The following is a 14,825-nucleotide window of genomic DNA, read 5'->3' as shown; positions in this document are numbered from 1 at the left end:
TAAAATTACAACTAAATCAGATTATCAAATTTAATTTTGAATATGTTATTATTTTTTATATATAACAAATAAATTATAATTTTACACCTTAATTTAAAAATTTTAAATTCCAATTCATAAATCATAAACCCTAAACAATATATCCTAGTACCATAATTTATAAACTCTAATTCTTAAAATATATTAAAAATAATGATTTAATTAATTTATAATTCAAAATTATGACTGGACATAATTGTGGATAGTTTTTTAAAAGTGAAATTGTGGGTAAATTTCTCTATCCACAAGTGGTCACAAAAAATACGAAATTATATAATTTACTATGTGATTTCTTCTTTTCCGTGATGTATTAATCAAATTTCCACTTGAAAATTTTACAAAAGGTATGCCGTAAAAACTTTCTATATAGTTTCTTAATTTTCTATTTAATGTGATTATTATATGAATTTAGTCGTGTTATGATTTTGGGTATGATTAATTATACAGAGCCAGCTCCCCACCTAAGGCCTTCGATTTGGAAGGGCCTCCAATACAAAATATATTTCAATGACATTATTGAAATTTCAATTATTAAACATTATATTTATAAATAGCTATTAACCATTATCTGAATATAATAATAATTATATATTGAAAATAAGAATACAATCAACTACAATAGAATCGAAAATCAACAATAATAGCGAAAACTGTAATTTTTTTCAATCACCATCTGTCAACAACAATAATACAATTGGGTAATAGCGAATAACTAAGAAAATACTGTGTTTTTCTTTAAGTAGGAAAAGGCCGCACTTTATACATAGTGTAATGGCTAGTTGAGGTATAGATAGGAAGGGTATAAATAGGTAGAGAGAGAAAGATGCAAGTTACATTGGTTCAAACCTGTAAGTACTTTTATGGATCTAAGTTGGGCTGTCTCAAGATCTAAGTTAGGGTTGTCTCAAGATCAAAAGTTACCTTTACACTATCCTACAATTTATAGTAGGCTCATTTGGGGAATTAATTTACTTGACTAACAATGGCATTGATGTTGATTTGCAGTTAACACATTAAGTCAATTTCTGGAAAAACCAACATCAGTGCATCTCTAAGTTGCTCACAGAGTTCTGCAGTATATCAAGAAGGACCTAGGCAAAGGCTTATTCTATTCATCATATGCTTATATGAGTCTTCGATCTTTTTCTAATGTATACTGAGCCATATGTGTGGATACAAGAAGGTCACATGCTTTTGTGTGTTCATGAGATAGTCCTTGATTTCATGGAAAAGAAAAAAGCTGGCAATAATTTCCAAGTTATCCACAAAAACTGTGTACATGGCAATGGCTGCAGCTGCTGCAAAAGTGCAATGGTTGGTTTATATTTAACAACATTGCAGATATCTCACAGACAACATATTTCAATTTTCTTGTAATAATTGTATCTCACCAGCAACTCTACATTCCATGAAAGAAAAAAACACATAGAGCTTGACTGTCATGTTATGCATAAGAAGCTGATTACTGGTTTGATTCGTCCATTGCTTGTTTCTTCTACACAATAACTAGCAGATATTTTTACTAAAGTACTTTGGGTTAAAGTTGTTAAGCCAATATTATCCAAGCTTTGAGTTTTAGACATATACTCCAGAGTGATTGGGTTCCGGGGGGTAATAGAGAATAACTAAGCAAAACAATTTTTTTAAATAGGCTAAAAGGTCACACTTTATACATAGTATAACAGCTAGTTGAGGTATAGATAGGAAGGGAATAAGTTGTTAGCGAGAGAAAGATGTAGGTTACACTTTCTAATTCGGATTTTATCAATTCTGCTTCTTCATTCATTCCATCAGTAATGTTCGTCACCAATCTTGGTGTTCATCAGTAATAATTCTCCAAATTTGATATTGGGTCCTACAAATTTTATTTCACAAATCTATACTATATATAATTACGGAAGCAGAGAGAAATGAGAAGAAGTGTTTTAGAAGTCTTTTTGATGAGTTGTCAACGTAGTAAAAAATCAGATTAAAAATATTTAATTAATTAAAATTAAATATTTAATTAATTAAAAATAACAAATTTATATTTATAATATATTAAATAATTACTAGCCTATTAATTAAAATAATAAAAGAAAGCAAGAGTTACGGGAAGATGAAAAAACACAAAGCAAAGGAAATCCAAAAGTCACAAATAAACTTTTATATAAAGCATGATAGATAGTATTCCACCATTATATTCATTGGTCATGATAGATAGTATTATATTTCTAAAGGTAAATATTCGATTTTTTTTTCCAGATGTTGTAGTTATTTTGTCCTCAATTATGTTGTTGTTTTATTTTTATTAAACAATAGTTATTATAGTTTCATCTTTCAGATTCATTTATGTTCTTACCCAGGTTCTATACCTCTCGCTATCTTATCCATGTTTTTTTTTTCCAAACTGATAGCTTCAATTGAAGAAATCCGATAGAAATAGAAGATGTATGAACAACTAAAACCGGAAAACACAAAAGTGTCAAAAATTACAAGAAATTCTTATGTTTCTCAAGGTAATTATTCGATTTTTTTTCATATGTTGTAGTTATTTTTGTTCTCAATTGTGTTGTTGTTTTCTTTTTATTAAACAATAGTTGTTATAGTTTCATTTTTCAGAGATGAAATTCCATTTCTGTCGTTACCCAGGTTCCATACCTCTCGCTACCTTAGCCATGTTTTCTTTTTTATTTGTCTTTTTTTCAAAATTACTAAAATAAAGATTTTGTAAATTTGTATTCTTTTTTAGTATATGTTGCTAGGTGTTATCGTTTCGATTGCTAACTCTTAACTAAAATTTAGATTTTCGGCTTTATATGAACTCAATTTTTGGCTTTCTCAATTGTGCTGTTGCTTTATTTTTGTTAAACAATTGTTGTTATAGTTTCATCTTTCAGAGATGAAATTCCATTTTTGTCGTTATCCAGATTCCATATCTCTCGCTATCTTATCCATGTTTTCTTTTTTATTTATTTATTTTTCAAAATGATTAAAATAAAGATTTTGTATATTTGCATTCTTTTTTAATATATGTTCCTAGGTGTTATCGTTTTGATTGTTAACTCTAACCAAAATTTAGATTTTCGGCTTTTTATGAACTCAATTTTTAGTTTTAATTGAAGTTAGATTAATTTTTCTAATTCGCAACATGTTGAAATCCACTCATTTTTTTAGTTTGAGTTTACCTAATTGATATGGATTGTATTTTTTATTTTTATGCATTTTGGTACAAATAGATATAAAGTTTCACACGATAGTTGTTCATTGAAGTTTGAGACATATTAAATAAAATATTAAAGAGATATTGGAATATTATACTTACAATGAAGTTTATTTCAATATAAATTATGTTATATTATTATTATTATTAGGGTAAATTTCAAAAAAAACCCCTGTGGTTTGATGTTGTTCCAAAAAAACCCATGCGGTTTGTTTTTACAAAAAAAAAGGACCGTGGTTTCACCGTTACCCGAAAAACGGAAAATGACTTAACACCGTTAAAAATGCTGACGTGACAAGGGGTAGAGTTGGAAAATTATTATTTTTTTTATTTCTTTTTATTTTTATTTTTTCTTTTTCTTCTTCTCCTTCTTCCTCTCCTCCTCCTCCTCCTCCTCCTCCTCCTCCTCTTCTTCTTCTTCTTCTTCTTCTTCTTCTTCTCCCTCTCTCCCTCTCTTCTCTTCTTCTTCCTCTCTCTCTCTCTTCTCTTCTTCTTCCTCCTCCCCTCTTCTTCTTTTATTTTTTTTTTAAATTTCTGAAGTCCAGACGTTACATCTGAAATTCAGACGTTGAACGTCTGGATTTCAGACGTTCAATGTTTGAAACCCAGACGTTAACGTCTGGTTTTCAGACGTTCAACGTCTGAAACCCAGATGTTCTTAAGAACGTCTGGATTTCAGACGTCCAGAATTTTTGGAAAATTCCAGAATTCTGGAAATTTTCCAGAATTCTGGAAATTAAAAAAAAAAAGATGAAAAAAAGAAGAAGAAGAGAAGAGAGAGAGGAAGAAGAAGAAAAAAGAAGAAGAAGAAGAAGAAGAAGAAGAAGAAGAAGAAGAAGAAGAAGGAGGAGGAGGAGGAGGAGGAGGAGGAGGAGAAGAAAAGGAGGAGGAGAGGAAGAAGAAGAAGAAGAAGAAGAAGAAGAAGAAGAAAAAGAAAAAAGAAAAAGAAAAAAGAAAAATTAAAAAAAAAATATTTTTCCAACTCTACCCCTTGCCACGCCAGCATTTTTAACGGTGTTAAGCCCTTTTCCGTTTTTCGGGTAACGGTAAACCACGATCCTTTTTTTTTGTAAAAACAAACCACATGTGTTTTTTTGGAACAACATCAAACCACATTAGTTTTTTTTGGAATTTACCATTATTATTATTATCAAGAAGTTATTTTTTCCCAATTTTCTTGACAAGGAGATTGTAAGCATCTAATACGCTTGATAAGATGTTTATTCTTGAAGAATGTGGATTATGCTAGATAGGAATTCAAAATCAAGGTAAATAAAAATAAATTTTGATGCTCAAAATCCTAAAAATGTACATTAATTATGGATATTGAGATAATTGCTTTTGCAACATTGGCTTATATAATTTTTAACTATTATATTATGGTTCGTACAAAATTGTTAATATTTCAAGAGTTTTTAACAGATGAAAATGAAATATGATCATAGGACAAATTATTGAAAAATATTAATTAAGAAAATATTATTATTTGAATCTCTTCAAATTCTCAAATGTTGAGCATAATGATTCTAATTAATATAATTAATTTCACATATTAATTATAAAACGTTTTTTTGTGCTGAGTGGTTACAATTGCGATTTAATTCTATTTAACTAAAATTAATTTATGGACTTAATACTTCATTAAGAAAAAATAAAATGTTTAATTAATGGGCAAAAAATATTTTCACTCTCCTCTTTATACGCTTATGTCTCGACATTCTCTCTTATTTTAAAAAAAAAAACCCGAGAGGAAGATGGTTCTCTCCTAATTATCTTTTTCGTCCCTTTATTTTTTTTTCAATTCTTTTGTTTGTTTTTCTTACTTACAAAATTCAAGAATATATAATTATTAAAAAATATTAATGAAGTCAAATAAGTGATATCTGCGAGTATGGCTGATATTCTATATAGTGAAAGAATGAAGAACAAATTGATCGAATGTCTTGATGAGATATTACGAGATGAAAATAGGAGAAATCATCATCTTAAACTGATTCAATTAGATATATTGGGTTATTGCAGCAGAATGAATAATTGAATTCGAATACTTGGTGATCATGAAATTCCATCAACCAAAATAATTATCATCAAGATGAATTTGTGACTAATTCTTACAAATTTTATTTTTTTATATGTAACATATTGAATTGATAAAGTTTCTTCATATGCAACATTAGAAATGTATTGATTGTAATAGTTTATAGAATAATAAATTGATGTTGCTTCCATTTTAACATAGATTGTAATTCTTTTGTATCGTAGATATAATTAATATTTAATTTTAATTGTAGTTTAATTCAATTTTTGTTTAACCTATATTGTAATTCTTTTGTATCATAAATATAATATTTAATTTTAATTATAGTTTAATTCAATTTTTGATTTTTTATTATATTCTAATATATTTCTTAATTAATCTGTTATTTTATTATTATTGTTTCACAGAATATTTGGAATATGAAAATGTATTAAAATTCCTAAAAAATAAAAATCATTGAATTTTGTAAAAATAAATAAATCATTCATCTTTAGTTAAAATTCTACAAAAAAGTAGTCAATTATTTTTAAAATTAATTTAATTTGAATTATCATTAAAAAATATATATTAATTTCAAATATACATAATATAAATTTTTTTCATAGCATGATATAAAATTATTTAAAAGTAAATATGTCAATTTATTTATTTATCTAAATTATATAAAAGTTTCATACCCCGTTTATCGCACGGGTTTTCGACTAGTTTTCTCTTAATAATAAGGGTAAAGTAAAAAAAAAATTGTGGTTTATCCTAATTGCAAACACAGTCCCACGATTTAAAAACTTGTAAACATGGATTTCTAATTTGTGATGTTTGCAGTCAAAGGATTTTATGAGTCAAATTTGCAGTAGAAATAAAGATTGTGGTTTAGTTAATTTGTAAAGTTAGACCCTATATATGATGTCATTTGCAAAGTCAGACTTTTTAATTTCTCTAAATCGCTTCATTTTGTAAATATCTATTACAATATTTTTTTACGGAATATCTGAGTTTGCATCCGTACAAGCCACAAACTGATGTTTGCAAGTTTTTAAACCACAAGACTATGTTTGCAAAAGGTCAAACCACTGTTTTTTTTTACTTTATTCTAACAATAATATGGTTGCTAATTGTTTTGTTTATTGCAAATTCTCCCAAAAATAATAATTTTTATTTGATTTTTCTTAGTTCAATAAAAAGATTAGTTAATTTTAAATTTATAAAGAAAATAGAATGTGAAACTCGTGGCCCGAGGCAATATTTTTATTCTGTTAAGATATTGTTAGAAAATTTATATATAAATGAAATTAGTATAAATTCCAATAGTCATCTTTGTTCATGAACAATTATGTTCGTTCATGATTAGTCGTGTCAGTTCGTGAACAGTCGTGTTCGTTCATGAATAGTCGTGTTCATTCGAGAACAGACATGTCCATTCAAGTTATATATATATATAGACATGATGGAGCTGTTAGATTTACATACTTTTTTTTTGAAAAATTACTCTCTGAAATATTTCTGCTCTCTGTACGTTGTTGTTTTGTTCTACTCCGATGATAACTAATATACACTCGGTAAGAGTTCGCTTGCGTAATCTGTTGTATCCTGGGAGACGATTGTCAATAGCGACAATATCTGTCTTAAGAAAACTGCTAATACATGTCTCATATTTGTCTAAACTCTTTCCTTTTAATTTCTTGTTTACTGTTCATGTGTTTTTTTTTCTGTGTTTGTTTGTTTTTGGTTTAATCATTTATAACAGATATTAGTTTCTAAAGAAAAAATAATTCTTATGCTAATTAAAACCACGAGAGAACAATATAAACAAGAGTTCAGAAAAACTCAGATATGTTACACACATATGTTCTAATCTATTTGCTTTATCGTTCTTTAAGAAGATACTAACTTAGATACTAGAGAGTCACATCTAGCCACCGAAAAATCTAGGCAATTTATCATATATTAGTTATGTACGTTGACCATGAGCAGTTGGAGAAATAGTATAAAACACAAGTTAATATCAAGAATATCATATAGCGGAAAAACATGAAAGAATGCATTTGCATTAAGCAAGCTAACAGTGGCTAATTCAACCAATGCCTTGCTTATCCGATGGAGCCCGCTAGAGGTAGGATGGATGAAGCTTAACTGTGACGGAGCGTGTAAAGGTAATCCTGGCCCTGCCTCGGCTGGGGGTTGAATTTGAGATATGCAAGGAAATTGGGTTTGCGGTGAATATTAGGATTAACACGTCCATGGTTGTGGAGCTTTGGGGTTTATTCATGGGGCTAAAACTCGCGTGGAAACAAGGCTTTAAAAGGATTAAAGTGGAACTTGATTCTAATCTTATTGTTTAGTTGGTTAATAAGGGCAAAAGGCACATCCATAGAAACTCGGGGATTTTACAGAGGTGCTGTGAACTTATAGCACGAGAGTGGCAAGTGGAAGTGGCTCATATTTATAGAGAATGCAATCGCTCAGCCGATTGGATGACAAACCTCGCAGGACAACTGTTCCAGGAATATCACGAGTGTGGTGTACCGCCTGCAGGTATCCAAGAGGTGTTGAGAGTCGACTCTAGAGGGACTGGGCTCGAGCGCATTGTTCGTGTGTCTTAGTTCTTTTTTCTTTTTTCCTTTTCCTTTTTATTTTATTTTCTTTTCTCTGCTCGAAAAAAAGCAGGTTTTTATTATTTTATTATTTTTTAAATAATGTAATACATTGTTAAATTAATTGGTTAGTCTCGTATCATTACGTGATTATAGAATTTAATTAACATAGAGATTGATATAATGAAATAGAGTTTATTTAATGTATCATACCAGTGATATGATATATATCTACTGAGAGTGATCAGGGCCGGTCCTGGGCCTAGGCCAGGAGTGCACTGGCCTAGGGCCCATGGCTATAAGAGGGTCCAAAATAATTTTTAGATCTACGTATATTTAAGCTGTAGAAAATTTAATCCAAAACTACCAAGTATCCAAAGGGGTCTAGGTTCGACCCCCATTGACTGCAGTTTTTTTTTCCCCAAAAAATATATTCAAATATTTGGCTTTCTTCAATATATATATTATTAAGGAATTTGTATAGAAATTCACTTTTTCAAATATTTGGCTTTCTTCAAAAAAAAAAAAAAAATATATATATATATATATATATATATATATATATATATATTAATATTAAGAAATTTATATACAAATTACTTTTTAAAACTTATTGACAATTATATCTAATAATACTTTAAATTAGATCAAACTAATAAAATCATTATTTTTAATATATTTTAAAGATTATGGCTTATAAATTAAGGGTATATAATATATTTACTAAAGTTTAGGTTTATGTGGTATGCAAAATTTTGTCATATCATTTTATAACATTTTCCCCTTAAAGTATTTCAATAAGTGACATTTAACTTGGATGAAAAATTAATCGGTTTGCTAATTTATTTTTTGTCAAATGATACAATTTTTGACATGTGATATATACATGTGGCAATTTATTTAATTTTTTACCAAATAGATTTAATATATAGATAAATAAGGAATTAATGAAATACCTTTTTGTTTATCATATATGTACTGAAATATATTTTAAATATTTTTTACGTAAAATATTTTTATTAAAAGGGCCTTTATTTATTATTCCGCCTAGGGCCCATGAATTATCAGGACCGGCATGAGAGTGATTATATAGTAGATCGTGGATGGTACTAAGAGCACATATACCTAAAGTACTAAAAAATCCCACTTTCTATTCAAGCTTTATTAAGTAAAATGTCCTTCCCTTTCGTATAAACAGGAAATCAAGCCCCAAATTCTTGAAATAGATTGTATAATTTAAAAATAAAAGAGTTAAAAGATGAATACATATAATGACATAATATTACAAATTAAATTAAGAATTTATTTTGTACATTTAGCAAATTTAGATGATTTCCTCCATCTCATTGCATGATAAAGTGGGAAATCCAACTTTAATTTCCATAGCTACACAAATTAAATTAACAACCTAATTATTTATTTATTCTTTTGTTACATTAATTAATAATCTAATCATCAAGGCAGCTGCTGAACACGTTTAAATTTCTGCCTACGGAGTTTCCTCTCTTCAGATAGCAATTTTGCAAATCTGTAACAAGAGAGAAAATTACAATATAATCTATAACTTATAATATTAAATAAATTTATATAAATAATTAAAACAGAATTAAATATAAATTAATACCTGATTAGAGCTTGTTGATTAGTACCTCCATTATGAACAGCTTTAAAAATGCCACTCTCATGGTCAACCCTTGAAACAGGTTTCTGTAAAATCCCTTGACCAATTTTGACTAAGTCTTCCAAATTTTTTGGAGTTGCTTTATCAGTAGAAGATGTATCTCCACTTAATGTATCATCCTAAATTTATTTTAATTAATGTTAGATTATTATTAATGAGGGGTTAATTAAATGAAATGAAATAAATAAAATAATAAATTACGGGGCAAATATAATCAAATAAAACTGTCTGGAGTTTTGTTTTTAATAATATTGGGTATCATCCGGCCTTTATTAAAAAGAATATATATTACCTGGATGCGTAAATAGTTATTTTCGCAACGAACAGAGGTGAAAATTAAGGACATGTGAAGATCGACCATGTCTCCACTAGCATAGGTGAAAGCATCGACTAAAGGAGAATGGCCGTCTGTGTAAAGCCAGCCGAGAAGTCCCCATTTTGCAGCCATTGGAGCATTGTATTTCTTCTCGACCTTTGAAGTTCCAGTTCCTAAGGAAAGTACTAAATATTTCTCGTATTCTAGGGCTTGATCTGGAACTGAATCTGGATCTCCTGGAAACACTTTTCCAGTCGGCTTCATTGCTAGTAATGCCTTCGTTCATTTCACCGTAACAACAAATCCGGTTAGTATTGTATTAGAGTCATATAAATTATCAGTTTAGTGTTAAAGGAGCCAACCTAATCCAATTTAAAAAGTTTTATGCCATAATTATGTTAATCTAATCGGTTTAGTGATTTCGTATTATATTTTCAGGTCATATATAATTTGACTCATGATATTTAAAAATATGGTAGAATATAGTAATATTTCTATTTTTTATTTTCCGGTTAATCATGACGATCCAAAAATATGCTGCTGTATTATGTTTGGTTGTATTCACAATTTACATGCAAAAATATGAAAAGTTTGAGCCATATTTATAATTAATAATTGTAATTTTGATTACTTTTATTAATCAAGATAACATATAAACACAAGAGAGAATATGATAATAATTTTAAGGGTTAATTTCAAATAAAACCCTGTAGTTTCATATTTTTACAGATCGGTACATGTGGTGTTTTAAACAAACCATGTGGCTGGCATCGTTAGTCATTTTGGGTTGACTTTACAAAATTTGATCAATAACGATCTCAAAATGAATTTTTTTCAAGAATTAAATAACATTTTAAGCAACTTTAATTCTTGAATTGAGGTCATTTAGGTGATACTTTTAAGGAGAGAGAAACTTAATGTTTAGAGAGATAAAACTCCAAAAATGATGATTTTGAAAAATAAAAAACGTTGTTCCATAGTAATTAATATGACACTATAAACAATTTTAATCTTTGAAAATTTTCATTTTGAGGTCGTTATCGGCCAAATTTGATAAAATCAACCCAAAATGACTATCGAGGCAAACCAAATGGTTTGTTTTGTAACAAAAAAAAAAAATTCCACAAATACCGACCTGAACACAAGGGTTTTATTTGAAATTAACACTAATTTTAAATGTTCTTATCATTTTGCTTCATTTTGGAGTTAGCGGATCAACCTAATACAACCAAAGAAGTTACATGTTAATTTTGTGTCGATCTAAAAAATGATCTATTACCTACTACGTTAAACCCAACATGATAATTACGTGTCGATCTTACGCCATGTAATCAGTTGTGTAAATTTGTCATCTCTTTACTGCTAGGAGTATAATGTAGAGGAATGATAGGTAGAATTAGGTTTAAAGAAGAAGTTTTACTCTAATATATATATATGATATATAATTTGCACAATCAATCTTGTTCCAGATTGCTTCTTTTGGTGAGAGGTTCATGGTTTCATTCACTAGATGCTAGACTTTTGTTGTATTTACATTATAGTATTGTTTTGAAACTCATTATAGTTATCATAATCAGTTATTAATTTTTTTTAATCAAACTGATTAGTACTCCTGATCATGTATGGTCATCATCAAAGTAGTTGAAACTACATTAGTCTACTATCTAGCTAGGAAGAAAAAACCTCATGTATGTCCAATCAATTAAATTAATAGGACCTATGGTTTAATTAGTAATTTTCAATTAATTAATTAATTAATTAAAGAAATTGGACTAGGATGAGAAAATTAATTAAGTAATGGTCTTACAGGGTTATTTGCCGCAACCCCTCCATCAACAAGGTGAAATTCTCTTTCACTCCCTTGAGAACATTTATTCTTAAAATGATAAGCCGGAAAATAAATTGGAGCTGCAGCAGTACTAATACAAACATCAGAAAGCAATGCATCTTTAGATTCATCAATCTCTGCCTGCATATACACAAATTAAATCAATTAACGTCACGTGTACACATTTATTTATTATGTTACGCTTCATGATATATATTAATTAATTAAGCATACCTCAAATGTAGAGAAGACGGCCGGTTGAAGCAATTGAATATCAAAGGTAGGAATAACAAGACGAGTTAAAGTCTCGTGTAATCTTCGAGCACCGAGTATCTCACGAACTAGCTTTTTAAAGTACTTTCCATCATACTTAGGTCCTCTTAACAATTTCAATCTCATAATCGTTCCACTAATTAAACACAATAATCAATAATTAATCTCTTAATTAGAAAATAAATTTGATGAAATAATAGATTATTAGTTTTTTTTTTTTTTTTTTTTGAAAAAAAATATATTATTAGTTATTACATACATTGACTGAGGAAAAATGTGAGGACAATGTTTCAAATAGAAAGGAACAATGTCTTTGGCCATGTATAAAGGACGATTATTTTCATTAGGAGCAGTTAACATAGCAGAAATTAATCCTCCTGTGCTTGTTCCCGCAATCACATCGAAATAATCCACGATTCGGGCTTCTTCTCCATCTAATTCCTGCGTAATCAACGAGATAGTTAATTAGCTGCGAACATCAAATTACGTTAAAATGGAAAATGAATTGTAACTGTATTTAACATTGTATTGTGTAAAAGTCATCCTCCCGATTTGACGAGAAAAAGTAATACAAAGAGGAGTTGATAGAAAGCGTTGATTTTAACCTTAAATCAACACAAAAATAATAATAAAAAAAAGCACACAAATAGGGTGGAGGTGCAAAAAAATTAAAAATAAAAGCCTAGCCCTTATGAACAGTGGCAGAACTACATAGGTAACAGAGGTCTGCCGAACCCCCCACGACTCCGGAAATAAAATATCGAAAATTATATTTACCGACGCAAATTCCGTCAGTATACATAAAAATACCGAGTAATTTTGTTAGTTCTAAAATTCGGGGAAAATTTGACACCATTACGATGAATATTTTCGTCGTGATCCTTAATCACCTCGAAATCTGCGTTTCCATTAACTACCCGGGTATTAGGCTCTAGTTCCACCACTTCTTACGAGTTGGGTTTCAAATTTGTACGCCCAGCCTATGAAAAAATGACACTGTTTTACAAGTCAAAACCACGTTGTTTTTCCTTTTACAACCTAGCGGAGGCGACAATAGCTTATAACTACCCTTAAAAGGAGTGGTTCCCGGTTAACGGGGTGCTCCGTATATCAATTGTTGTTGAAAGGATGAGTTGGTATAAAGAACACTACAGGGGACATTTAGTCCATTCGGGACTAGGAGAGTCAGACATTCAGTCTTCTTGAAGAGAGTCTAATGTCTTCATAGGGGATGGGAACCCTATAGACACTTTGGGCTCCGAGATAGCCCATAGTACGTGCCTTTTATAGGGCGAAATTTGATATATACAGGACAGATTACTGACAAACGTATTGATGGGTCTTATAGAAAATAGAACCCTTCAATATGGGTTGGCTGGCCGAGGACTTGGGGCCATTTGGCGTAGCCAAGACCTGGCCCCATGACACTCCGGCACCTCCAGCCCCCGCCCTCCGCCTCGAATGTACATACGTACTTGTAGAATAGATTCAAGGAAATTCAAAATGGTGGCCGGAATGATGCCCCTAATGCCTCCACCATCAATGCTTAGAACTGTAATCTTTTCACCATAGCTTGATGGGTTGATTTCATCACTGAAAGAATTCATTTCTTAATATTGATTTCTTTCAATCAGGAAAAAACATAATAAAACTATGCCAATCTTGTTCTTATATATACTGTATAAAGTGGAGTTGATATGATAGTGTCGTGACCAACTTGATAAGTTCATGGCCTATGCCCTTATTTGGCCACTCATTTACCTGATTGCCAAATCTTCAGATTAAGAATAATTTGGGAGTTTCAAACTATGTAATGGATTTCTATTTAATTATACAAGTTTGGGGATTTGCCAGGATAATTATATTAGCTTTATAAATGGAATTATTTCTAAAAACTATCATATACTTGGATATATAGTGCTATCTACCTTTATTTCATTCAATAATACAACTTTATACCATTTCCATCTAAATTTAAAACATGTTTTATATGTAACCTACGTCTAAAAATTGAAACTGATAATTGACATTAGCTATGAATGGAAATTAATCAACAATGTTATCCTAAACCAACAAAAAAAGATTTACAACATTTGAAGGAATTCAAAATCTCCAATTTGAAAGGCATAAATTCTAGCTTTCATAGTTATGAAATTTTGATTCAACGATAGCTTTTTTCGTTACAAAATGAAAGAGATAAATTTATTATTGATAATTTATCTATTAATTGTCTTCTCACGTATCTGTAAGATTAAGATAACACATTTCTATCTTAATCTATGATTCTAACTTGTTTACTATTCATACTCAATGTATACTCTTAACCCTAATCAAAGAAATTAATCAGTACAATTTACTATTTCCCTTAATTTATAATTATGCTACCAAAGCAGGCCTCTACCCTACTCTCTCCGACGACTCACAACCATGACATCAAATTCTCTAATCTAGATAATACAAACTTTACCTTAATATTTGCGTGCTGTTGACAATGTATCATCTTATATCTCCCAATCCTATCATTGCCAATTAGGGTGTCAACGAGCCGAACCAATAATGAATCTAGGTAGGTTTGGTTCGAGAATCAAAGGAATTGGGCTTGTCGAGTCTAGAATTTTTAAGTTCGGCTCAAGCTCGAAACTAGGTTTGGTTCAACATATAAAATAATTTGAAAGTTGTTAACAAATTCAAATTTAACATAAAGTCTAGGACCATATAGTTTTAACTCTACAATAAATTTAACATATATGTTAAATTTATTGTAGAGTTAAAACTATATAAAATAAAATTGACAAAAAGTAAAAAAGCTAGGATAAAATTAAATACATTTTTAAAACTGTGACCTTTTTTTAATGAA

At 29.5% G+C, this 14,825-nt stretch overlaps 1 protein-coding gene across 1 annotated transcript; it reads right to left on the bottom strand.

Annotated features, from left to right (window-relative positions):
• Positions 1–9,087: 9,087 nt before the first annotated feature.
• LOC136230164 (patatin-like protein 1) lies at positions 9,088–13,694 on the bottom strand. The gene is made up of 7 exons (XM_066019122.1): positions 13,444–13,694; positions 12,228–12,409; positions 11,930–12,104; positions 11,675–11,836; positions 9,844–10,143; positions 9,495–9,670; positions 9,088–9,398 (listed from the first exon to the last, which is right to left on the bottom strand). The coding sequence occupies exons 1-7, from the start codon at positions 13,573–13,575 to the stop codon at positions 9,326–9,328; spliced, it is 1,200 nt and encodes a 399-aa protein (XP_065875194.1). The 5' UTR covers positions 13,576–13,694; the 3' UTR covers positions 9,088–9,325.
• Between the last annotated feature and the right edge of the window lie 1,131 nt (positions 13,695–14,825).

Source organism: Euphorbia lathyris, chromosome 5 (genome assembly GCF_963576675.1).
Source record: "Euphorbia lathyris chromosome 5, ddEupLath1.1, whole genome shotgun sequence".
NCBI classification, from domain to species: Eukaryota; Viridiplantae; Streptophyta; class Magnoliopsida; order Malpighiales; family Euphorbiaceae; genus Euphorbia; species Euphorbia lathyris.
The sequence above is the reverse complement of the archived record's forward strand: the minus strand, read 5'-3'. Positions and strand labels throughout refer to the sequence as shown.